A 26,466-nucleotide genomic window follows, 5' to 3' on the forward strand; every position below is an offset into this window, starting at 1 on the left:
CCCTGTCCATCACCAACTCCCGGAGTTCACTCAGACTCATGTCCATCGAGTCAGTGATGCCATCCAGCCATCTCATCCTCTGTCATCCCCTTCTCCTCCTGCCCCCAATCCCTCCCAGCATCAGAGTCTTTCCCATTGAGTCAACTCTTCGCATGAGGTGGCCAAAGTACTGGAGTTTCAGCTTTAGCATCATTCCTTCCAAAGAAATCCCAGGGCTGATCTCTTTCAGGATGGACTGGTTGGATCTCCTTGCAGTCCAAGGGACTCTCAAGAGTCTTCTCCAACACCACAGTTCAAAAGCATCAATTCTTCGGCGCTCAGCCTTCTTCACAGTCCAACTCTCACATCCATACATGACCACAGGAAAAACCATAGCCTTGACTAGGTGGACCTTTGTTGGCAAAGTAATGTCTCTGCTTTTGAATATGCTGTCTAGGCTATGTTAGGTCACTTTATTTAGAGAAATTTATTTGAAATCACAAGAAGTCAAGAGATTCAGGTAGAAAAATGGGAATTTATGGAGGTTCTGAATGACAGTGTTTAAGAGTAAAAATGCACACATATCATATAACAATATAGAATATTTTACAGGATTTATTTTCTTATTTTGTGGGAAGTGCAGTAGGTCTAAAAATTAGGGTTAATTTTGGCCTCTTGAGCTGTGTATATGTATTAATATATGTGATGTCATTTGCTTTCTCACTTCCTTTTTCTTCCTTGAGTTGTACCATCATCCTTAAACTTTCCTTTCAGATCTGCTTCTCTTCCAGGTTTCAGTCAGTTCAGTTCAGTTGTTCAATTGTGTCAGACTCTTTGTGAAACCCCATGGACTGCAGCACTCCAGGCCTCCCTGTCCATCACCATCTCCCAGAGTTTACTCAAACTCATGTCTGTTGAGTCAGTGATGCCGACCAACCATCTCATCCTCTGTCGTCCCCTTCTCCTCCTGCCCCCAGGCCCTCCCAGCATCAGGGTCTTTTCCAATGAGTCAGCTCTTCGCATGAGGTGGCCACAGTATTGGAGTTTCAGCCTCAGCATCAGTCCTTCCAGTGAACACCCAGGAGTGATCTCCTTTAGGATGGACTGGTTGGATCTCCTTGCAGTCCAAGGGACTCTCAAGAGTCTTCTCCAACACCACAGTTCAAAACCATCAATTCTTTGGCAGTCAGCTTTCTTCCAGGTTTATTGGAACACAACTGCTATTTGTTCTTTGTTCTCTTTTTGACAGATTGTTCAGGGTTGGTGATACATCTGCTTCTACCAAATCATACACACAAAGACCTCCCCTTGTTTTTTCCCTGGAGATTCTGATGAAGTTTCCCTAATTGAGCATTCAATGCATTTGTAATTTTAATTACAATTACAGTATAAAAAAAATTTTTTTTTTTTTTTTTTTTTACAGATGCATCTGGGAAATAGAGCTGATACTGTTATCTAAAACTGCTGGTATATGACAAACTAAGGAAAGAGCACAGCTGTCCATCTAAATCAGTTTTGCATAAGTGAGGAAGAAAAACTGTTAGGTTCCTACTCTGAGATAAGTAGTGATTATAGGAGCAGCTGTGACCCCAGCTTTTCATCTTGTCTTACTTGATAGTAGGTCGACTAAAACTTTTGGGAAGATACATAATTTTAAAAATGCTCTCTTTTCTTAGATTACTTGCTGGCTAGCAAGTAATCAACTTATCCTTAGTGCTCATCTGACCTAGTCTAGGTCACATGCTCCTTGCTAGTCCCCTTCTCTTTAGAAAGCTTCCCCTCTTCTTCTGTCATGCCTAAGAATGAAAGGTGCTTTTTCCTGGGACTATACGAAAATAGTAAATTACAGTGGTAGTGACCCTGTTCTCTACTGGAAGACTTCAAGTTTACCTGGGTTGTATGTTTCCAGTACATTTGGGAATTAAAAATAGGGGTTTGGTAAATGATCACGTAGCACTGTAAGGCATAGTAAGCTCTTGTGTTTTGCGTGGATCTTACGGGAAGAGCTCAAAATGTTCATTCAGTTATGCTCTCTGCTCCCTCAGTGGAGATTACTTAGATCAGGTTCTCACTCACTTCTTTTGGTAAGTGGTGATGTAACCAGGTGCTGGATATGTTGGGGAGCTAAGTCTGAGGATTGGGGGAAACCAGAGAAAATTAATAGGGAGCTTTGGATTTCAGACTTCATTTCTGTTGTCCAGAGTTGCAAGAAAAAATAAATAGGTTTACCTGAGATTTATAACCAACTTCCGCAGAGAGCAATGCTGTATAGTGAAGTGCTAATGATGTCTTTTTTTTTTCTCCCTTTCTTTTTTAAAAAAGACGATCATCGTATTGACTGGTGCTTTAAGAATGTTCCTGTGAGTGTATGTCTGATTTTCGTATTTGTGAACTGATAGGGACCACTTAACTGTAGGTACTTGTTTATGTTTCTTCATTATGCTCAAATCATTTCATCACCTTTTACACACAGGCTTCTAGTTTACTTGTCTGCACTGGGGTCCCCTCAACCCTCCACTCAGGTGTTAGAATAATAAATACTGAAATACTTTCTGATAATAAATACTAAAGCATTAGCCAAAAAGGTTGTTTCTTTTTTCTGGTAGGTGACATTAAACAAGCCTTAATTTCTGTTTTGTAAGGCCTTACAGTAGGCAGAAGCACATTGTGTCTTAACAATATTCTCATGTTTCTTGATCCACCTAATGCCAAAAGCATTAAGCATTTGTTGCACTACTGGCCTGCAGTATTGCTTACCAATAGTGAAGACATATCAGAGAAAATTTAAAAGTTTAAAATATTTATATAAAATTAAGAATATACTGTTAGCTTGTATTTTCTTGAGGATGATTTTTACATACCAGTTTAACTTGATATTACTAATGTGATTTCAATCACTGGTTTTATTGAAAATAATAATACTGTCATAGCGATTTTAGTATTAAAATCTCTGAGATTTTCTCATGATTTATTTTCTCAGTATATACTTGTTATTTTTTTTTCCCTTTTTTATTTCAGAGCTTATACTGACAAATGCAGCAAGAGCTAGTGGAGATAAAGGTTTTTCTGATCTATGTCAAAGACATGTAGAATTTTTTTTCAAATCTCTTATTATAAATTTCGCTATTTTAGAGAATACAGCATCCATAGATAGTTTCTCCAAAATCTAGTTATGCCTGGCACAATTCTGTTGGGAAAGAGAAACAGAGATTATTAGAACCTTGAGTACCAAGGAACTTTTGAATAAAGAGGGTATTATTGTGTAGGATGTGTACTGAAAACTTGGCCTTTGGTGAATGTTCTGTTTCATAGTCTTAAGCCTGAAATTGCAGGGCTACATTTTCCTCTCATGACAGCTTCCTCTATTTAATCAGTACTCTTATAAAGAAATTTGTTTCCCAAGTATTCAGATTTCTTTTTAAAGTAATTTCTTTGTCTGGCATCTTTAGCCTGAGTATTGTGAAAGTCTGTTGAAACACACAAGGACCATTTATGATGGTTTTCCTTATTGTTTGTTTCTTAGATTAATTGCTCCTTAAGAAATTATAATAATCTAATCATTATTGGGTTAATCATCTCATCTGTTGAGGTAAAGCTTTCCTGAGTATATGACAAGTACCAACAAGTTCTTCCTTTTAAATCTTTGCCAGTTTATAACACTGATCTGTAAAATTTATTTTACTTCTAGTTTTAGAAAAAGGTTCAAGATAATGAACTTAAATAATCTGAATCTTTGCCCATTCCTACTACTTTACCATAGTATATATGTATGTGAATATATAGATTTTTTCCCCGTGTATTCTCAACATTATACTGATAAATTCCACTGTTAGATTCCTTAGCTCAACAGAACACCTGGATTTGGGGCCTGTATTCATAGAGTTGTAAACATGATGCTCTCCCATTATATTTCTTCTGTTTGGGATGTATCTTAACGATTATGTACATCTTTAAGCTTCTGTATGAAAATTACCTGTTTGATACCTATATGAAAGTTGATGTACATTTCTAACAACATTTTTAAACTTGTTTCTACAATCTGCAGTAGGCAGAGTAGTACATCATCCAATTATAAGCTCTGTCATCTCATTATCCACTCTACTTTGGCTCTAAAATAATTATTGCACATATTTATGATGAGAGAAACTTGCTTGATGATAGATGTAATCATACTTTTCCTGAACTGCCACAACAGACCCGTGAGTCTCACCAGGCAAGATGCATTTACCTCACTTTGGAGTTAGAATAATTTTATCTGTGTAAATTAGGATAATCTGATACACGTTGGTACTTAGAAAGCATTTTAGTGACCAAGTTTGAACTTGCACTTGTATCATTTTTTAAATATTATCGTATTACACGTTTTCATCTCATGTTTTGGTATTAAGCCGTTTAATATGTGGGGAGCTGTTTTTAGTTACCGTCTGATTATTTTGGCAAGTGCCTGTTTTGTCCCTTTGGTTTCTCTACCCGTGTAGTAGGAGTGCTGACTTTGAGTGTCCCACTTTCTTGAGAAGAGAGGTCAACCTCTTTACAATTTATAACAGTTTTTAGTTCTTATGGAGGTAATCTCTAGATCTTTATTGAATCCTTTTGTGATATTGGACCTAGTTCTCACATGATCTTGCCATTTACCTGGGTGACTATAGATAATTCACATAATTGCTGGTCTTTGTATTTTGACCATTGAGATCATTTGAAGCTGATGATATTGACGTTCCTTCCAGCTTTAACATTTTCTGGTGCTTTTTATACTAATTGCATATCATAGGGTAAGAACAAATAAAGCATTTTGCTTGGGAGAATTGCTAAGAAGGAATGTATATCACAGATGACATGACTTTTTTTTTTTCCTTTAAATTTTTCCTTATATACTGTGCCTGTAATTCCTCTCATCTAAGGAAAACTTGGCGTATTGGAGGTTCAGTATCTTTGTAACTCAGTTTTACTGATATTAACTTCTGGTAAGCTATTCATTTAGATTTTGCATTGACCTCTGTGCGGACTACTTCATTATTAACATGTGTGACGGGTTTAAATAAATGTTGAAAGCTGTTGTTTGAAGCTTGCCAAATATGTAGATGTTAATTGAGTCCATGTAAAACATTTTTCAGGCGGTTATTTCCCTGTAGCTTGGAAGCTATTATATATACTTTAAGTGGGGTCACAGAGATTTTATTTTTATTGTTATTAGATTTGGAAAGGGTAAACAGTCATATAAATAGCAAGGACCACAATTTTGGGACTTCTTGGGAGGGAATTTGCAAAACATTGAACAGTGTTAACAATGACAAGCATTTTCACCTTAAGTTATCACCAGCTATTTAAGCAATTTGTGTAATAGTCATTCCTAAAGTTATCCATAATGAGCAAAGGATTCACCTTCAGTCTGTCTCCCCCCCCCCCCCACTTTAAATGTAGTTTTCAGTTTTAAATGTTAAGAATGTTATAATGCAGGCCGTGTTAATTTTTTGGTTGAACTCTGAGTTCCCAGACTCTTCATTCATTGTACTGTGATTGTTTTTTTGGTAGATATGATCTGAAATAATAATCTCAGGGAAGGAGTTAGAATCCCTTTTATTGTGCTGAGATTTTCAGTAGACTAGTGTTTTGTTATTTCATTTATTATTTTGAACTTCTGAAATCTTCCAGGATTGTAGTTAGTAAGTAGGACTGAAATTAGAGGCTTTGCTATTAATCTAGCCCTTGCTCAGACTTATTTAGTTTTGTTGTTCATTCATTTTTGATTTTGGATTGATTTATGACTTGGTTTTTATGTCTGGTTGAGATTTATAATACTATTTTTGTGTTAGTTACAGTGTTGTTCTTAAAATATGGGGGAGCAAACCCCAAACTCTTCTGGGTTACAATGGATTTCATTAGTCTGCAGATAGTAAGGAAACGGTATTTCATGTGTTTTCAGAGTATCATTGTCTTTGGGGAAAAAAGCCATGTTCAGACAGTTTAGATATTATCATCAGATGGTTTCTGGATACTTCCCTATACTCAAGCAAACATTTATTTTCTCTAACCCAGGTTTTGTTTCTTAAACTGGAGCAGTGCTTGGTGCTTTCTGATTAGCTTCTTTTATTTGCCAAAGGTCATAGAGCTTTCTACTTAGAAAACAATAGAATTCAGGTTTCCTGTACAATACTTTTTGTGTTGAGTTCTGCTGCCTGTTTGTTTTTGAAATAATTTCAGACTTCAACAAAAAATTGGCAAGAGTAGTAAAACTTTCACCCAGATTTGTTTTATATACTCAGAGAATAGTGATCACCAGGAAATGAACGCTTACACCATTTCCATTATTCCTATTATATTAATTGAAATTCTCTCATAAGGAAGAGGTTTCCCCTTTCCTATTTATTCAGTTATTCATGTATATTTGTACATACATATTTCTATATATGAGCCCATGGATGTTCAGTTTATTCCACAGGTTACATTCCATTGTCATCATTATGTTGTTGCAAAGATTATCCCAGAATTGGCAATAGGAGTACCATCAAGGTGATTCCATGTTCTTTTCACATGTGTCCTTTTTTTTTTTTTTAATTGTGGTGAAAAACACATAACATAAAAGCTACCACCTTAACCATTTTAAAACATACAGTGGTGCTAATTATATGTGCATTATTGTTCAAGATCTCTCGAACTTTCTTATCTTGCAAAACTGAATCTCCATTCCTATTGAACAACTCCTGGCAAACACCATTTTACTTTCTGATTCTCAGGATTTCATTACTTTAGATAACTCGTCTAAGTGGAATTACGCAGTTGGAAGGAAAGTTATGACCAACCTAGATAGCATATTAAAAAGCAGAGACATTACTTTGCCAACAAAGGTCCATCTAGTCAAGGCTGCGGTTTTTCCAGTGGTTATGTATGGATGCGAGAGTTGGACTGTGAAGAAAGCTGAGCGCCAGAGAATTGATGCTTTTGAACTGTGGTGTTGGAGAAGACTCTTGCGAGTCCCTTGGACTGCAAGGAGACCCAACCAGTCCATTCTAAAGGAGATCAGCCCTGGGATTTCTTTGGAAGGAATGATGCTAAAGCTGAAACTCCAATACTTTGACCACCTCATGTGAAGAGTTGACTCAATGGAAAAGACTCTGATGCTGGGAGGGATTGGGGGCAGGAGGAAAAGGGGACGACAGAGGATGAGATGGCTGGATGGGATCACCGACTCAATGAACGTGAGTCTGAGTGATCTCCGGGAGTTGGTGGTGGACAGGGAGGCCTGGCGTGCTGCAGTTCGTGGGGTCGCAAAGAGTTGGACACGACTGAGCGACTGAACTGATTGATACCTTTTTGTGACTGGCTGTATCTCATGTAGCATAATGTCCGCAAGGTTCATCCATGATTGTGTCATGTGATAGGATTCCCATCATTTTTTTAGGCTGAATAATATTCCATTTCATGCCTATACTACATTTTCTCTAACCATTCATCTTTTGATGGGCATTTAAGTTGGTTCCACCTCTGGGCTATTGTGAATAACCATACCACAATAAATATGAGGTGCAGATACCTCTTTGGGATCGATCCCATTTTGCAATCTGTACCAGAAGTAGGATTGCTGGATCATATGGGACTTTAATTTTATAAGGAGTCCCCATCATTTTAAACTCACTTTTTTGAAACAACAGTATAGTCCAGCTTTCTCTTATTTCCCGTGCCAAGAAGCCATGGTTCTTTTTAATGGCACCCCACCCCAGTACTCTTGCCTGGAAAATCCCATGGACGGAGGAGCCTGGTAGGCTCCAGTCCATGGGGTCGCTAAGAGTCGGGCACGACTGAGCAACTTCACTTTTGACTTTTCACTTTTATGCATTGGAGAAGGAAATGGCAACCCACCCCAGTATTCTTGCCTGGAGAATCCCAGGGACAGAGGAGCCTAGTGGGCTGCTGTCTGTGGGGTCGCACAGAGTCGGACACGACTGAAGTGACTTAGCAGTAGCAGTATTTAAAAGCCAGAATCTGGACATAAGGCATGCTCATTGGTACTGGAGTAATTTGCCTTAATGACTAAGACAATTTTTTTCCCTACTAAGACTCCAAATAGAGTGTACATAAGTTATTCTTGAGTGAGAGGAAAGGGATCAATTTTCACTTGTTAATATGCTGATGTTTCTCCCAGTAGGGTTTATTAAAGGCTCCGGGACAGTGAGGTTCTCAGAGGTGTCTCTGAAGCAGTTGAGTAAATTGACTAAGGTGGTCTTGGTTTTCATCTTAACTATACCTTCAGCTGAAAATCTGTTCTCAATTTTATAGTTTTGCTGAGTAATTCTTGTTTTAGAATGCTCTGATCACAATAGCAATCTGTAGCTCTTGTCTGTAAAAGAGCATAGTAACTGCAAATGTTTGATATTCTAAGCATGACTCCTTCTAAAAATACTATAAAACCACCTAGTGCAAGTGTGACACTTTCTTTTTCCATATTGAAAATCACTTGTATTTACTCAGACTTAAAATGTCTTGAAGTAGGTTAAAGTCTTTAAATGCAGCACTGAATTTGTTCTTACTGCTCTCTTAAACAGATGCAGAATATCCCTCTGTTTCCCCTACTGGGTGCAAAGCGTTTCTCTTTACTTCTCACTCCAGTGAGATTCTGTGTGACTGAAATGTTATTGTCATCAATATATATTGTTTTCTGTTTTCAAAAATGCCATTTCTGTGAAATTATACTTTATACCCTATGGAGTGTATGAATCAACCCCAATGATACCTATTTGTCATATATATATAATTATATATTAATATATATTAATTATGTTAACCTCTGTAGTGTATAATTGTTTATATACATAATATATAAACTAATAATTCACTGATAATTTTGAGTATTGGCTGGGCTATTATAAGAGGAATGGTTCGTTTGAATTTCCTTTGGAACGTGATAGTACCCCCAGTTCATTTCGTGATGGGTGCCTGATTGTCCTGTTGTCATCTATTTCTCGGACATGTCTAGTCAAGAGAAGTTGCATAGCAGCAACTTTGGTAGCAGACTGGCTGCATTCCAAGATGGGTAATCCTGTGTTGACATTTAATGAGCTGACGAAACTGTTCAAAAATGGATGTCATGTCTACAGAAGGTTTGCCATTACCTCCTATCTGTGAAGATAATGTTCTGGTTAACCCACATCTGTTTCTTGTTGTAGCCCATATTCTAAGTGTGGTTTGTAATATTTGGGAATGCCTCGGAAAGTTAAATCCGTACCACAATGTGGTTGAAGCAGCTGAAACCACTGGAGACTCTGGTTCAGATTTGGAGGTAGATTTTAGGAGTGACAGAAGCCTAATTTCAGTTTAATTAAACCACTCTGAGGTAATACGATGAAGCACAACCTCAAGAGTTGCCAGAAGATTTAATTAGTGTTGGCTCAACTTATAAAGCATAAGGGTAATCTTTTGGAATCTGCTAAAATGGTGCATTTGTTCTGGGTTCACAGTGTACAAGCAGTCTTTTACCAGGATTTGGGTTGTTATTTTAAACATAAAGAGGCTTAAAATGGTATTTACAAACCTAGTAACCTGTCCAAAACTGTTACTCCTTGGGTATGAGAATGTAATAGTAATTTTCTTTGAGACAAAGCAACATGTTCTTGTTTTACTGTGTTGCTTTTGCCTAGAAGAGAGATTGTGTGGTTGATAAAAGAAATGTTTAGGGTAGAAGCCAATTTGCTAAGAAGTGTCAACTCTGCAAAAGTAATGGAAGGAAACAGATTTCACAAAGTAATCCTTAGACTCAGTATAAAGAGAAATACAGAGTTCTTTAGGTGCGAGGTCTCACAGTCACATTTTGTTTAAACTTTTGATCCCTTAATCTCTTCAGACTACTCTTATAAATTGCTGCCTACATTGTATGAATAACAAAAATGATAGCAGCATTTGTTAATAACTATTATATCATTATTCACATGCCCTTGGACTGTTCTCTTTCCTCCATTTTTTTTTTCAATTTTTTTTACTTATGGAAAATTTCAGGCCAATATTAAAGTGGAGATACTTAGGAACCACCTAGCTTCTCCCTAGTGAGAGCCAGTGAGATGGGGAGAGCCAAGGAGATGGCAGATATAAATGTAATGGCAGGTTCAGTTCAGTTCAGTTGCTCAGTCATGTCCGACTCTTTGTGACCCAATGAACCGCAGCACACCAGGCCTCCCTGTCCATCACCCAACTCCCGGAGTCTACCCAAACCCATGTCCATTGAGTTGGTGATGCCATCCAACCATCTCATTCTCTGTCGTCCCCTTCTCCTCCTGCCCTCAATCCCTCCCAGCATCAGGGTCTTTTCCAATGAGTCAGCTCTTCGCATGAGGTGGCCAGAGTATTGGAGTTTCAGCTTCAACATCAGTCCTTCCAATGAACACCCAGGACTGAGCTCCTTTAGGATGGACTGATTGGATTTCCTTGCAGTCCAAGGGACTCTCGAGTCTTCTCCAACGCCACGGTTCAAAAGCATCAGTTCTTTGGCGCTCAGTTTTCTTCACAGTCCAGCTCTCACATCCATACATGACCACTGGAAAAACCATAGCCTTGACTAGACGGACCTTTGTTGGCAAAGTAATGTCTCTGGTTTTGAATGTGCTATCTAGGTTGGTCATAACTTTGCTTCCAAGGAGTAAGCGTCTTTTTATTTCATGGCTGCAATCACCATCTGCAGTAATCAATAAATGTGGTTTTAATACTTCTGTTTTGAAATAACCAGAAAGAAATGAAATCAGGCCTTTGTCCTTATTCTTAACAAATCTCAGCTGGTACTTTGAAATGTAAACTTGAAAATGTGATAAAAGATGAAACAAGTAGCGTTTTGTTCATTCTTCTCATGAGAAACCATTTTTTTGAAGTAATTTTAACCCGTATTAGAATTTAGTTTAGCTGGGGAGGGAAGAAAGCTCAAATGGAAAACATTTGTTTGTGGTTCTACCGAGCCTGAGAGTCTAGGGCAGCATCGAAGGTGGCAGGCAGGTTTGAGAGGGGATGGAGGTCCAATTTAAAACAGGAATAAATTAACTTTGTTGTGGGCTGTATAGTCACCACCATTAAATTCTAATCCTGCACAGTCCACTGTGGGAGTCAGTGGCCATGTATGTCCACAGAGCACCTACAGTGTGGTTACTCTGAATTGAGATGCTTAAAGTGTTAAATGCATACTGAGAAGACTGTAAATATTAGTATTAAAATCTCAGCAAAAGTTCTAAAGATTACATTTTGAAGTAAAAATATTTTGGATATACTTGAATAAATTAATATATATTTTTTTAAACTTAAAAAAATTCTGGCTCCTAGAAAAATTTAAATTACACAGGACTCACATTTGTGAGTTGTATTATACTTTGTTCGGACAGCACTATTCTAGACTCAACTCAGTTGTAAAAAGCTACAGCAGTCAAGAATGGGAAGATAGTTAAGGGGAGTAGTCAAGGGGATAGGTGTGCTTACAAAGTTATATTGAAAGTGTCTTTAGCATATCTTAGTTACACTGTTGAATTTGAAATAGAGCTGCTACATCTAGCTTTAAGTGAGTACTGTATTTACTCCACTACCCCCCCCCCTCGCCCCCCCGCCAAAAAAAACCCAAAACAAAAGATTTTTAGTTTTGCCTTTCAAGTGAGAGAAGAAGGAATAGCTAGCTAGAAGGGACTAATGTTCTAATGTGCTAAAGCTATATAGAATCCTTAGCTGTGGCTTTTAGGGAACTGTATTTGAGTCCTTGGACTCTGCTATTCTAAAGATTATCATTTGTGGTTTTGCCAGATGTTGCTAAAAGTTACCTTACCTTTTAACTTTTAAGCATGTCCTTTGCATGTTTTTTTCTTTTTTCTGAGACCCTTGCTTGCACTTAGAGCAGCATTAACACTGATCTAAGCCTCAGTTTTGTCAGGGGATCAGAGTAAAGGTCAGCAAAGCACTCCTAACCTGCAGTCCTTATGTACAATTCTGAAATCTAAAAAGCTCTCAAAACTGAAAATTGTTTTTGTTAATTAAGTTGGTAAAGACCCTGACTTGAAGTAGTGTAAGACCAATTGTAGTCTCTGTTTATGTTCCTTTGTGGGAATATGTGTATGTCTTTCAGCAAAAATATTATTATGCTTGGCAATGAAGTGTTGCCCTGGACCCAGGTAGAGGTGATATGCTGTGTGCATTGTGTTAACTTTTCTATATTTCAAGAAAAAATTCTGAATTCCAAAACAGGGCTAATTAACCCCAAGAAAAGGGATTTTTTGGACCTCTATTATTCTGTGGCTTCCTAGGTGGCGTGGTGGTAAATAATCTGCCTGTCAATACAGGAGACTTGGGTTTGGATCCCTGGGTGGGGAAGATCCCCTGGAGAAAGAAATGACAACCCATTCCAGTTCCGTTGCCTGGGAAATCCCATGGACAGAGGAGCCTGGTGGGCTACAGTCCATGGAATTGCAAACATTCAGACCCGCACACACAGACACATTATCATCCCATGAAAATTGAAAATATTTTATTAACTATAATACTTAAGTTTTGGGGGAGGGGGCTGTGCTGGGTCTTTGTTGCTGTGCAGGCTTTCTGTAGTTGTGATGGGCGTGGACTACTCTCCAGTTCCGGTGTGCAGGCCTCTCATTGTGGTGCCTTCTCTTGTTGTGGAACATGGGGTCTAGGGTGCACCAGCTTCAGTAGTTGGGTGCATGGGCTCGGTAGTTGTGGCTCCCGGGCTCTAGAGCACAGGCTCCATAGTTGTGGTGCATGGGCTTAGCTGCTCTGTGGCAAGTGGGATTCTGGACCAGGGATTGAACCCTTGTCTCCTGCATTGGCAGGCAAATTCTTTACTATTGAGCCACTAGGAATGCCCTATTAACCATAATTCTGCATTTGAGATAGTTATCTTTAGCACAGTCAGGACACAGTGATACGCTACATGAGGTCTTCCTGAAACATAGCTGTGCTATGTCACTCTCCTTAAAGTGGCTTTCATAAGTTTCTTGTTTTCTGTAGTTTTCTTATCTGGAACTTCATACCTGGCTATCAGGTGATATCTTCCTGAAGCTGTCTCTTTGAGTCCCTTTTGTATGTATTCTTTTTACCTCAAAGCGTTTCTTTTAGTCAAACAAGACATTCTGGACTGTGTTACTTTTTTTATTCATTTAAATATTCCTTTTTCATTCAATTTAAATCATTTTCTTTTTTTCTTTGTCAAAATTCTTCTAATTCTTGGAGGTGGCTTTGAACTGCTACTTCTGGCTCAAGTTTTTTCTGATCAGCTGTAGACCAGAGAAGGGTGTATGTGTGTGGTTTTAATATAAATGTAGATTACCTCCTCAATTGGATTGTAACCCTTAGCTAGAAGGGGCCCTGTTGTAAACTTCTCAGCATTCATCATGTTTTTCATGTGATTTGCATTTAGTAAGTATGGTCATTGATTCTGGGGATTGCAGTGAGGGTCTCATAGAACAGTGAAAGTCCAGGTTCGATGCACGATACTGGATGCTTAGGGCTGGTGCACTGGAACGACCCAGAGGGATGGTACAGGGAGGGAGGAGGGTTCAGGATGGGAAACACATGTATACCTGTGGCGGATTCATGTTGATATATGGCAAAACCAATACAATATTGTAAAGTTAAAAAAAAAAAGTATATTCCAATTAAATTGTCCAACTGTTTACTCCTTTGTGCTTACTGTTTTAGTTAATGTGCATCTAAGTTGCATAGATCAGATCAGATCAGATCAGTCGCTCAGTCGTGTCCGACACTTTGCGACCCCATGAATCGCAGCACTCCAGGCCTCCCTGTCCATCACCAACTTCCAGAGTTCACTGAGACTCACGTCCATCGAGTCGGTGATGCCATCCAGGCATCTCATCCTCTGTCATCCCCTTCTCCTCCTGCCCCCAATCCCTCCCAGCATCAGAGTCTTTCCCAGTGAGTCAGCTCTTCGCATGAGGTGGCCAAAGTACTGGAGTTTCAGCTTTAGCATCATTCCTTCCAAAGAAATCCCAGGGCTGATCTCCTTCAGGATGGACTGGTTGGATCTCCTTGCAGTCCAAGAGACTCCCAAGAGTCTTCTCCAACACCACAGTTCAAAGGCATCAATTCTTCGGCGCTCAGCCTTCTTCACAGTCCAACTCTCACATCCATACATGACCACAGGAAAAACCATAGCCTTGTCTAGACAGACCTTTGTTGGCAAAGTAATGTCTCTGCTTTTGAATATGCTATCTAGGTTGGTCATAACTTTCCTTCCAAGGAGTAAGCGTCTTAATTTCATGGCTGCAGTCACCATCTGTAGTGATTTTGGAGCCCAGAAAAATAAAGTCTGACACTGTTTCCACTCTTTCCCCATCTATTTCCCATGAAGTGGTGGGCATAAGCAAACAGTAAAAATGGGTGTTAGAAATGAGCAAAGGCTGCAGCCTTGCAGTTTCCCACTAGTTGCCAGGATACAGAAAGGTCTGTTGCTTTTATTCTGTTTAAAAAGTGTGTGATGGTTTGGTCTTTTATTTCCACATATGCTTTTATATTTATTTATTTTGAAGTGCTATATTTTGCTAAATTAAATGTAGTCATTTAAGTGTAGCTATTTACTTTTAGGGACTAAAGCATTTTACTAAAAACAACGAAGGGGAAAAACAGCATTTAGTAAACATGTACTACACATCTGATACTGTGCTAATAAGTAAACAGTCTTTATTCATTAAATAATTTAGCATGATATGTTCTCCTGTTTTTTGTATGAGAAATTGCCTTACCTCATGAGTGATAGGGTTTATATTTAAAATCCAAATCTGTTGAATTCTGCCAGAATATTGGTAGATAATCATAAAAGATGTTCTGTTTTGTTGCGTTTGGTCGAGTCATGAGACATGTGGGATCTTAGTTCCCCAACCAAATATCGAGCCTGTGCCCCCTGAAGTGGAAGCAGAGTCCTAACCATTGGATCACCAGTGAATTTCCCCATAAGAGATTTTTAGAGAGCAAAAGAATGAAGAGAAAATGCTGGGTTTTGTGAACCAGGAGAATCTTTTGAAATTGTTTCTTTGTTATATTTCTCCCTGTGATTTTCAGTTTTATTCTTTGCCTGTTATCTGAATTCATATTTAATCAGCTATTTGTGTTTAAATTGTTAATTTATCAAAATGAAGCATCAGGAATGTTGCAGGACACATAACTGAAAAAAGAGAGTTGGTTAATCCTGTAGCATTTTTGAAGTAGAAATTTAGGTTTTATTTTTAAAAACAAGTTCAGTATTGGACAACTGGTGTATGCATTTAGATCAGCAAGTAAATTTTAACAGGAAGGCCAGTATTTGAGCATAGTAATCAGCAAAATTAGTGTTAATTTATTAAAAGTAAAATAGCTGATGCAAGACAATACTGAATCTAGGAATAAAATAAAATCAAACATGTCTTAATGTACTGTACACTTATAAAAAACTATTATTTTAGGGTTCTAAAATACAGACTATTCAGCAGTCTGTGTTAGATGCTGTCTAATAGGATGATGAACTCCTGCCTCTAATGGAGGAGATAGGTTTCCTGTTCCGTATATGACATTTTGGGTGAGGTAACAGTACATTTTCTGGGAGATGCCTTGGGAAATACTGCAGCAGAGACTAATGAGACCTTAGACCAGAGCTTGCCATATTTGTAATTTTTCTGCAGAAGGTAATAAATAATAAAGGCATAAGACTTGATTGTCTTGTTAAATGATGTTTTACAGAGAACAACTCAGGAAATCTTGGAAAATCCCCAGCCAGGTTTGAAAAAGGAAAGAGGAACCAGTGAAATGAGGAGATAGAAAGCAGTCTTTGTATAGAAAAAGAAGCAACATCAGATCCGTGCCATGAAAACCCAGTGTAGAGTTTCAGTGAGTCAAAAGAGGCAAACTTAACAAAAGCTGAGAAAAACAAGGAAGTAGTCTTTGATCGTTTTCAGTAGTTACTTTGTCTGAGTCACAGGTTGTCAGCCGGTTGTAGGAGTGAAGGGACTGAGTGGTGTTAGGTGGAGGCAGCAGTTACAGATCACTGTCAAATAATAAAAACGGAATCTTTCAGCTTTTAAAAATCTTTCTAAGATGGTGGAAACTGTTGTGTTAAAGGCAAAAAAGAAGGACCTTACGGAGAGGGAGAAATTGGAGCTACTGGTAAGGAAGGAAATAGTATTGGGAGGAAATTCTTGCAAGGAGGGTAGAGGAAGATACCAGAGTCAAGAGAGAATCTCCATATTATGATGAAAGCAAAAAGACCAAGTTTTAAAATAAGCTTTTCCTACCTACAATAACGACTATTCTAAATTATGTTTTTTAATATCCTAATAGGGCTTCCCTGGTGGCCCAGCGGTGTGGAATCCGCCTGCCATGGCAGGAGACATGGTTCGACCCCTGGGTTGGAAGATCCCCTGGAGAAGGAAATGGCAGTCCACTCCAGTATTCTTGGCTGGATAATCCCATGAACAGAGGAACCTGGCAGGGTCGCAAAGAGTCGGACACAAACTAGTGACAAGACAACAAAAAATATGCTAATATACTTTATTAAAATCTATAAAATTTCACATATACTTCTTTTAAATACACACGCATAAGCCTTCCTTCAAAATGCTAGTCTTTTTTTTAATTAGATCTTATATAGGAAAGATTTTTCACCCTGATCAGAGTTTCCAGGCAGTAAGTAGTAAAATGGGGCCAGAAATTCTTTCTTGGAGCTCTGGTTATAGGAGGGAATCAGGAATGTATTCATTCTCCCAAAGTAGACTGCAGTGTGCATTTTTATATGAATTTAAAATTTGAGCAAGGATAATTTTTATTCATGCACACGGCCAAACTAGGATCTGAGGATAAGAACTGTTCTATACATTTTCATTTTCATTTTTAAGAAGCTTTCTTGAGTGTCTTAGGAAACTGCTCTCTTTTTAAAAATTGTTTTAAAAATATTTATTGAGTTCTTCATGAGACTCTAATCGTAGCTATGAACCGATGTAATAAGGAAGTAGATGAATTAGGTTCCTGGTATTCTTGAGATGACTTTCTAGTTAGATAAGTAAACAGATTATCACAAGTGACCACTTAGTCATTTTACTTTTATTAAACATCAAAATAACTTCAAGATAAGCCATAGACATCATGAAATATATCCAGGAATGGTCCGTTGCAAGAAAATGTGAATATAAAAAAACTAAACTCATGTCTCAAATTAAGGAGAAATTATTAACCTTAAAAAGTATTTAATATTAGGGGTTGGAGTAGTAATTAATTATTTTGAACTATGTTTTTTACTTTTAGAAACATTCTGTTTAAAGACAGATTTATTCAGTTGGATTAATAGAAGTCCTGTTGTATCAGATATAAACATTTAATATAATCTCTCTTCCATCAGATATAAGTCAATATTTGCAGTTGAAGATATAAGAGTATAGCATAATTTTGCTCAGATTTTAAATATTTTGTTTCAAAGAGTTGGCTGTTTTGGAAAGGTCAGCAAGTATTTTAAAATTTTTAGAGAGGAGAGAGAAGGTATTTGCTTGTCATTCCATCTAGGCATCATAGTATTGATTTACATGGAATATAATTTATGGATAAAAAATTAGTACTTGCCTAAGATTATACCTGATATTTCTTTTTAGGTGAGTGGGTGGCAGATGTTTGTATGTACAGGTTTTTAGCCACAGAATGACATTTTTGAAGGCTGATTTGCCTGGCACCCAGACTACTTTTTTTTTTTGAGTTTTTATTTATTTATTTGGCTGCACTGAGTCTTAGTTGTTTCTAATGGGATTTTTAGTTGAAGCATGAAATTTAGTTCCCTGACCAAGGATTGAACCCAGGTGGCCTTTATTTGGGAGATTGCAATCTTAGCCAGAGGACCACCAGGGAGATCCCCAGACCACTTTAAATGGTAGAAATGTTCTCATTTGGGAACTTGAAAGTTGGTGCTTCGGAAGACTTCCTGTGTTTTAGAACAGAAGATTAGTACGTGTTTCTGCAGTGTCAGAGACAGGTTAGATGCCTTTGCCACTTCTAGAGAATTTGCTTCTGTGCGTAATGAAAGTGTCAGGGTGAATTTAATCATGTTACTGTAGATACGGCCTAGTTATTTGAAACTTGGTTGTAGAGAGAGTATCTAGAGTGTCAAACACCTGACAGTTTTGTGATTAGAACCTTAGAGGACTGAGGGATTATTGAGAATCCTATTATGTGTAGTTTAAAAAAAAATCTTCAAACAGTGAAATAAGAAATATACTAAGTAGGAGGAGTCCTAAAAAAGACACCAATTCTTTTTACACAGCTTGTAAAAAGAATCTGTTTCCTTAGATATTAAAAAGGCAAAACTCTCAGGATAAAATAAAATGTGTCATAAAACAAAATATATACTGGTACAATGTTTGCAAAGGTATATACTAATTTGAAGACAGATGGACAGGCAAACTTAAGGTGACAATATTGTACTTCTGTTTGGTCATTTAATATAGGAGATGCATACTAAATCTAATGTCAGAATTTCTAGAAGGAAGGTTAATAAGAGAATGGAGAAATAGAAGTTAAATATGAGCCTATGTTGAGTCTTTGAAATCATTCTTATTAAATCAGCATGTTGTCATTTTGTGAAAGCATTGTAATAGAAATAACTAAGATCTCTTGGATTTTGACAAAAGCATGGTTGGTTTTTGTCATTTTTTACATATATAAAGAATAAGTACACATCTTTTTCTCTTCCTTCTCTTTAAACTTAAACTTGAAGGTTATGAATACCGATGGGACTGGGAGACGAGTGCTCGTGGAAGACAAAATCCCCCACATATTTGGGTTTACCTTGTTGGGTGACTATGTCTACTGGACTGACTGGCAGAGGCGGAGCATCGAAAGAGTACACAAACGAAGCGCAGAGCGGGAAGTCATCATCGATCAGCTCCCTGACCTCATGGGCCTGAAGGCCACGAATGTTCATCGAGTCATTGGTAGGTAATTTCACAGTTCTCTCAGAGGATGAACCAGGAATGAGAAAAGATATAGTTAGCAGCCTATAAAGTCAGCAGTGTAAATTGTTGATGTTTTGAGTGGATGTAAAAATCATCTGTTAAGCTTTCTGTAATGAGAAATGGACCTTTTTTTTTCTTCTCTCTTTTAAGGAGATTATTTAATTTGTTGAAGCTCACGAAGTTAATAAATTCTTTGTGGTACAAGTACATTTTACATTTTTCTTAAAAATTTGTTGCCTTTCACTTCATATCACGTGATGTTTCATAGTGGCTAAGTCAAGGAAGACAGTGAACAGTTTTTAGACAGTTACCTTCTTTCCAAGGCTAATATCAGTCAACTTCCTTCCACATCTCACGGTCAAACCCAAATAAACATCCCAGGAAGAAATACTCCAAATCGCTTTCTTCTGGTTCCTGAAACCTCCAGACCAGTTTTCAGCATATTGCCAAGTTCAATGATAATTTTGGATGACCCAGTGCTGGGTACCATCTAGGTATCCATGATTAATTTTTGAATCAAGAAGTTTCTTTAAGTGTTTACCCAGGGACAAATGAGAACACAAGTCATTGGATTGATTGGCAAGGATGGACCTTTAAATGTTGGTTCAATACTGGCCTCATAGTTTGAATTGAAGGGCTAAACTTAACACCCACACACTGTCAGAAAAAGAACTTTTATTGTATGAATAATGCAGTTTGCTTAAAGCCTCCTATAGGTACACAGGAAAATAATTTTGTCATACGTTTTTTCCCAGTTGATCAGCATAAGAGTTGACCTGCTCCGTTTTCAGTTCAGTTCAGTCGCTCAGTCGTGTCCAGCTCTTTGCGACCCTATGAACCGCAGCACGCCAGGCTTCCCTGTCCATCACCAACTCCCGGAGTCCACCCAAACCCATGTCCATTGAGTTGGTGATGCCATTCAACCATCTGATCCTCTGTTGTCCCCTTCTCCTCCTGCCCTCAATCTTTCCCAGCATCAGGGTCTTTACAAATGAGTCAGCTCTTTTCATCAGGTGGCCAAAGTATTGGGAGTTTCAGCTTCCAACATCAGTCCTTCCAATGAACACCCAGGACTGATCTCCTTTAGGATGGACTGGTTGGATCTTCTTGCAGTCCAAGAGACTCTCAAGAGTCTTCTCCAACACCACAGTTCAAAAGCATCAATTCTTCAGTGCTCAGCTTTCTTTATAGTCCGACTCTCACATCCATACATGACCACTGGAAAAACCATAGCCTTGACTGGACGGACCTTTGTTGGCAAAGTGATGTCTCTACTTTTTAATATGCTGTCTAGGTTGGTCATAACTTTCCTTCCAAGGAGTAAGCATCTTTTAATTTCATGGCTGCAGTCACCATCTGCAGTGATTTTGGAGCCCCCAAAAATAAAGTCTGACACTGTTTCCACTGTTACCCCATCTAATTGCATGAAGTGATGGGACTGGATGCCATAATCTTCGTTTTCTGAATGTTGAGCTTTTTTTTTTTTTAATTTTATTTTATTTTTAAACTTTACAATATTGTATTGGCTTTGCCAAATATCGAAATGAATCCCCCACAGGTATACATGTGTTCCCCATCCTGAACCCTCCTCCCTCCTCCCTCCCCATACCATTGCTTTAAGCCACCTTTTTCACTCTCCTCTTTCACTTTCATCAAGAGGCCCTTTAGTTGTTCTTCACTTTCTGCCATAAGGGTGGTGTCATCTGCATATCTGAGGTTATTGATATTTCTCCTGGCAATCTTGATTCCAGCTTGTGCTTCCTCCAGCCCAGCGTTTCTCGTGATGTACTCTGCATATAAGTTAAGTAAGTAGGGTGACAATATACAGCCTTGATGTACTCCTTTTCCTATTTGGAACCAGTCTGTTGTTCCATGTCCAGTTCTAACTGTTGCTTCCTGACCTGCTCTATTTTCAGCTTGGGCCAATTCACCGCTCCTGGGAGGTCACCATACTGCCACCAACTTAGTCAGACACCCAGTCAGCCTAGTGTAGCTCCAATCAGAACTCCTGGGCTGGAACCATCCTGCTCAGCCTCTGGTGTAGCTGGGACTGCAGGCCTGCACCACTGTGCCTGGTCTTTTATTCCCTGTTAATCCTCATAATGCTTGTTTGTGAGATTAGAATTGAAACTCTAGATTGGGGAGCAAATATAATCCTATGTCTTTGTCAAACAAATGCTTGGTCATTTAAATTGAAAATGTGTTGATTATGTCGATTGTGTGTCCTTTTATAATGAATTTGTATTTTAGGTTCCAACCCCTGCGCTGAGGATAATGGGGGATGTAGCCATCTCTGCCTCTATAGACCCCAGGGCCTTCGCTGTGCCTGCCCCATTGGCTTTGAACTCATCAGTGACATGAAGACCTGCATTGTCCCAGAGGCTTTCCTTCTGTTTTCACGAAGAGCTGACATCAGGAGAATTTCTTTGGAAACTAATAATAATAACGTGGCCATTCCACTCACTGGTGTCAAAGAAGCTTCTGCTTTGGATTTTGACGTGACAGACAACCGGATTTACTGGACTGACATATCACTCAAGGTTAGCCAGAGAATTGGAATATTAAAACTGAGGACTAATGGGGAGAGCTTCAAGAATTTCTGAGTCTTCATGCTGTTACAGCTTCCTTCATACTTAATAGGCAAGAGTTCAACAAAAAACCCTTAACATTTTAAAGGAAGCCAAGGAGAAGGTCCATTCAGTATTTTCTTAAGTATCTCTAGTGTTTTTAGTGCAAGATAGTTTGAGTATTCTAAATCTGCAAGACATAATCTTCCTCTGCTTCATTCTATTTGAATACATAAATGACATTTTCCTCAGCTAGAGAGTAATAAGCACTTGTATGCTTCACAAATGGCTTATAGAGACTTGACTCTTAGTTTATTAAAAAAAAATTTTTTGGCACCTGACTGAGGTAGAAAATGCCAATTATGAGTTATAGCATACCTTCTCTCCCCCACCCCTCCCATCCCTAGAATAAATATTGACAAGCTTACTGAGTCAGTAAGGAGGAGCTCTTGACCAGAAAATCTGGAGTATAATTCTTCCTTCTTCCAGGTTCTTTTGGACCTGTTTTAGATAGCTTATGTAAAACTTTGTCTAATATGCAAAAATTGTATTAGAGCCAGAGTTAGACTGTAATGGTGGTCCGTAAAATCTGTTAAATGAATGAGTAAATAAATGCTTTATTGTGTGGGCTTGTGAGTTTCCTCATCTTGAAAGCAGAAATAATGCCTATCTTGCAGGGCTTTTGTGAGCATTAAATGAGAAAATATATGTACACCAAGCACTTAGGATGGTAGTTTCCATGAAGTAGGAGCTATTATTAATAGCTTAAATTATGACTTTTAATTTTTAGGTGATTCATAGCCACAATGGTAATGATATGAGTAGTGTCATATGCATTTTATAAGGTATAAGGTTGTTGAGCTCTTCCTCAGTTGATGCAATGACTTTGCATACTCTCAAGCACCTTTAGGAAGCTGTGTGTTTGTTAGTCGCTCAGTCGTGTCTGACTTTTTGCAACCTCATAGACTGTGGCCTGCCAGGCTCCTCTGTCCATGGAATTCTCCAGGCAGGAATGCTGGAGTGAGTTGCTGTTCTCTTCTTCAGGGGGTCTTCCCAACCCAGAGAGCGAACTCGGGCCACTTGCAATGCAGACAGATTTTTTACCATCTGAGCCACCAGGTTGGAAGTCAGGAAAGTGACTACCAGTTAAAAGTCTACAATACTCTGGTCACATCTTTTCACTTGATTACTAATAATAAGTTTTATAAGAATAGTCACTCCGCTATATTACTAGAATAAATTTCTGGTTCTTAAAACTTTGAAAAATTTCTCCCTGAATTGACAATAAAACTTGAGGTCGCAGTTGTGTTCATTGGAGGTTGACGTCATTTTTTTTTTTTTTTTACTGTTCTCATAAAATATGTGAATTGTATTGAGAAACTGTGCCTTTGGCTCTTCTGTATCTTCCCTTAAAACCTTAGGGTGTTGTACCTAAGCCCTGTGATATTGTTAATCTTATTTCTGCAGACTATCAGCAGAGCCTTTATGAATGGCAGTGCCCTGGAACATGTGGTAGAATTTGGCTTAGATTATCCGGAAGGCATGGCTGTAGACTGGCTTGGGAAGAACTTGTACTGGGCAGACACAGGAACCAATCGAATTGAGGTGTCAAAGTTGGATGGGCAACACCGACAAGTTTTGGTGTGGAAAGACCTAGATAGTCCCAGAGCTCTTGCGTTGGACCCCGCTGAAGGGTAAACAGCTTTTCATATGCATTCTTTGCAACTGTATTGCGCATGGCTTAGTTAAGGATTGTATTCTTGATGTCTTTAAATCATGCTTATTAGGAAGCTGACAGGTAAATTATAGATAGGTTTTATCTTAAAATCGTTAGTTGAGATTTCACTGATTTAGAATTAACTAAATTTTACTTTTGTCATTATTAGCATTAGGTGAATAAAAATTAGTGAAATGGGTTATTAGTTAAATATTAATGATTGTATTTATATGCTAAGTAGACAGCCTTTTGAAAGGTGTCGTGAAATCTATTTGCTTGCACTCTCTCCCAAGTTATACCAGATTCTAAACCTGTAAAAGTAAACCCACTGAGATAATGTGTGCTAAGAAATAACTACATTAAAAAGCTCTACTTTAGAATGTTCATTAATTCAAAAATGGATAATTAGTTATTATAAACTTGGAGAAACTTTGATATTAAACAGTGAACTTTCTCATAAATTTATTTACAACGTGACATGTTTTTCAAAGATAGATGATCCTTCTTACATGATTTAACAAGTTTTAAAAAGAGATCTGTATAGTCAAGGCTACAGTCTTCCCAGTGGTCACGTATAGTCATGAGAGCTGGACTGTAAAGAAGGCAGAATGCCAAAGAATTGATGCCTTCAAACTCTGGTGCTGGAGAAGACTCCTGAAAGTCCCTTGGACAGCAAAGAGATCAAACCAGTCAATCTTAAGGGAAATCAACCCTGAAAACTCATTGGAAGGACTGATGCTGAAGCTGAAGCTCCAGTATTTTGGTCCCCTTATGCGAACAGCCGGCTCATTGGAAAAGTCCCTGATGCTGGGAAAGATTGTGGGCAGAAGGAGAGGAGAGTGTCAGAGGATGAGATGGCTGGATGGCATCACTGATGCAATGAACATGAACTTGGGCAAACTGTGGGAGATGGTGAGGGACTGGGAGGCCTGGTGTGCTGCAGTCCATGGGGTTGCAAAGAATCAGACACCACTGGACAACTGAACCACAATGAAAAAATCCATCATGTAAGAAAGCTGAATTTTGAAGAATAACTCCATTTTAAAAAGCAGAAGTTAACCTTGTAAACATACCAGCACATTGGACCATGGCCATATTGAAAAGTTGTTTCGCTGAATCAGTCAATTCCATGGTTAGCTTGCTGGCCATGTAGTTAGAAAGTCATACCAAAGGCACCATCTCCGTGCTGACATGTTGTGATTGGTTTATGGTGATTTTTACTCTAGCTATTAGTTACCAGACAGATAAATTTAGTAGTTGGGACAAAGGACTCTAGTTTACATGGCTGCTGGCAGCTGTGACATTTCTCCCACAGTAGTTTTCTCTTTGGCTCTTGGGATGTACTCATGCCTGTTAGCTGACAAGTACAAATGCAAACAAAGCCCAAGACAACTTGAGTTTTCAGCAAAGTGTGTTTATACATTTCTACCAAGTCAACCATCAGCCGATGGGCTGGTGAATGAATGTCTCCTTTGGGTAGTTGATGAGACCTGGCATGCGGAGAACTTTCCTAGACCCAGTATTCAAAGCGGCTTGAAATTAGCACTACTGGTTCAGTCCAAAAGACATTTGGCTGAGAATTACCTTCTAGTTCTAGCTCTGCCCTATGACTGGCTTGAAGACATTAGATCAGTTGCACTTCTTGTAGGGCCTTGTCCTCCTCATCTGCAGAAGTCTGTACTGTGCGGTTGCTCTACAGTTAATGTGAAAAACCCAAAAGAGTACACTCACAGGGGCTGTAGTAGTAGTGTTCATTGCTCAGCTGACACACTAAGGGGTGTGTGTGATTCAGTAGTATGTTACCTTGGACAGTGTGACCAAATGCATTTCAAACTTTCCTTTTAAACCTCAGCTCACAGTTGTTAAGTTGTACCTTTGATGTACTGCTGCAGCTTGGTTTTTGAGAGTGATTTACACAAATCAGAAAGTAAGTTTTAAAAATTTAAAACTAATTAACTTGTCTTCAGAAATACATGTATTTTGTTCTGAAGTGAGTCAAATTCTGAGACTAGCACTTTAATCCTTTGCTATCTTCTTGATATTAGTTTTATTTTTTTTTTTTTATACATCAGTGTCTCTTTTGCTGTCTCGTATACAGGGTTATCGTTACCATCTTTCTAAATTCCATATATATGCGTTAGTATACTGTATTTATGTTTTAGTTTTATAAATGCAAGTGCTGCAATAAGGAAACCATGGGTTTGTTTCCAATTCCTAGGTTTTGGATGGAACAGATTCATTGGAAACACTAAGGAAAGCTGACTCACTTCCTTTTTAGGATATGAGAAAAAATATTTAGTTGAGACTGCCAATGTAATTGAAAAAAATTAATAGCTTTGATTTTGCTTTGCCAATTTCCTTGATTTAGTGTATATTTTCTTTAAATTGGCTTAGTTACTATACATGAATATGATCGTTTCTCCCAAATAATCAGAAGTAAAATGTTAAATATCCATTGGTTTGAATTTAGATTTATGTATTGGACCGAATGGGGTGGAAAACCTAAGATAGACAGAGCTGCCATGGACGGAAGTGAACGTACCACGCTGGTTCCCAATGTGGGGCGGGCAAATGGCCTGACCATTGACTATGCTAAAAGGAGGCTTTATTGGACAGACCTGGACACCAACTTAATAGAGTCTTCAAATATGCTTGGTAAGCTGTATTCTTCTGTTTTGTTCAGAGAGAGAATATATAATCCTTTCTGTGCAAAAATCAGTGGCTGCTGTTTACCATAGGTTAGATATGATACTGTTCATAAAACTTCATATGAATGTCTAGGTTCATCCTCTGTCTCACATTGTATCCTATTCATTAATAGTGGGCCAAGGACTTGTATTCATATCTCTTTAATATGTGGAAATTTCATTACTGTTGGGCTTATAATAAAATTTATAACTCCCTGGATATTTCTGAAGTGACTTTTTGTAGCAGTAGAATACAATATATACATTTCCATCTTTTTATGGAAGGAAAAAGAGTTGAACTGTAGACCTTTATGGAGGCAAAATAAGACCACAATCAAAATAGGCCATCTACATGAGTTTAAACAAACTCAGTGAGTTTTAGAACAAAAATTAGTTTGGGGTGTGGGGTCAGACTGTAGATAGATTGATTTCAGAAGACTTGTCTGGTTTAAGAATTGCTTTTGAAGGAATTTTTCTACTTTAAATTGCTTACAAAAGTAATGTTTTAAATGTTACCTTTTCTTTTTCTTTGCCAACAAGACTCTCACTTTGTCACATATTACATCTTTCTG

The 26,466-nt window shown here is 38.2% G+C and overlaps 1 protein-coding gene across 4 annotated transcripts in view; it reads left to right on the plus strand.

Annotated features, from left to right (window-relative positions):
- Window positions 1-26,466, plus strand: part of LRP6 (LDL receptor related protein 6) — a 179,188-nt gene that overhangs the window by 106,513 nt on the left and 46,209 nt on the right. For all 4 annotated transcript variants that reach the window (XM_061417824.1, XM_061417826.1, XM_061417825.1 and 1 more), the window contains 4 exons: window positions 18,686-18,902; window positions 21,174-21,463; window positions 22,958-23,184; window positions 25,678-25,862. In XM_061417824.1, coding sequence (XP_061273808.1) covers window positions 18,686-18,902; window positions 21,174-21,463; window positions 22,958-23,184; window positions 25,678-25,862 — 919 coding nt within the window. The remainder of the gene's footprint in view (window positions 1-18,685; window positions 18,903-21,173; window positions 21,464-22,957; window positions 23,185-25,677; window positions 25,863-26,466) is intronic.

Source organism: Bos javanicus, chromosome 5 (assembly GCF_032452875.1).
Source record: "Bos javanicus breed banteng chromosome 5, ARS-OSU_banteng_1.0, whole genome shotgun sequence".
Lineage (NCBI taxonomy): Eukaryota > Metazoa > Chordata > Mammalia > Artiodactyla > Bovidae > Bos > Bos javanicus.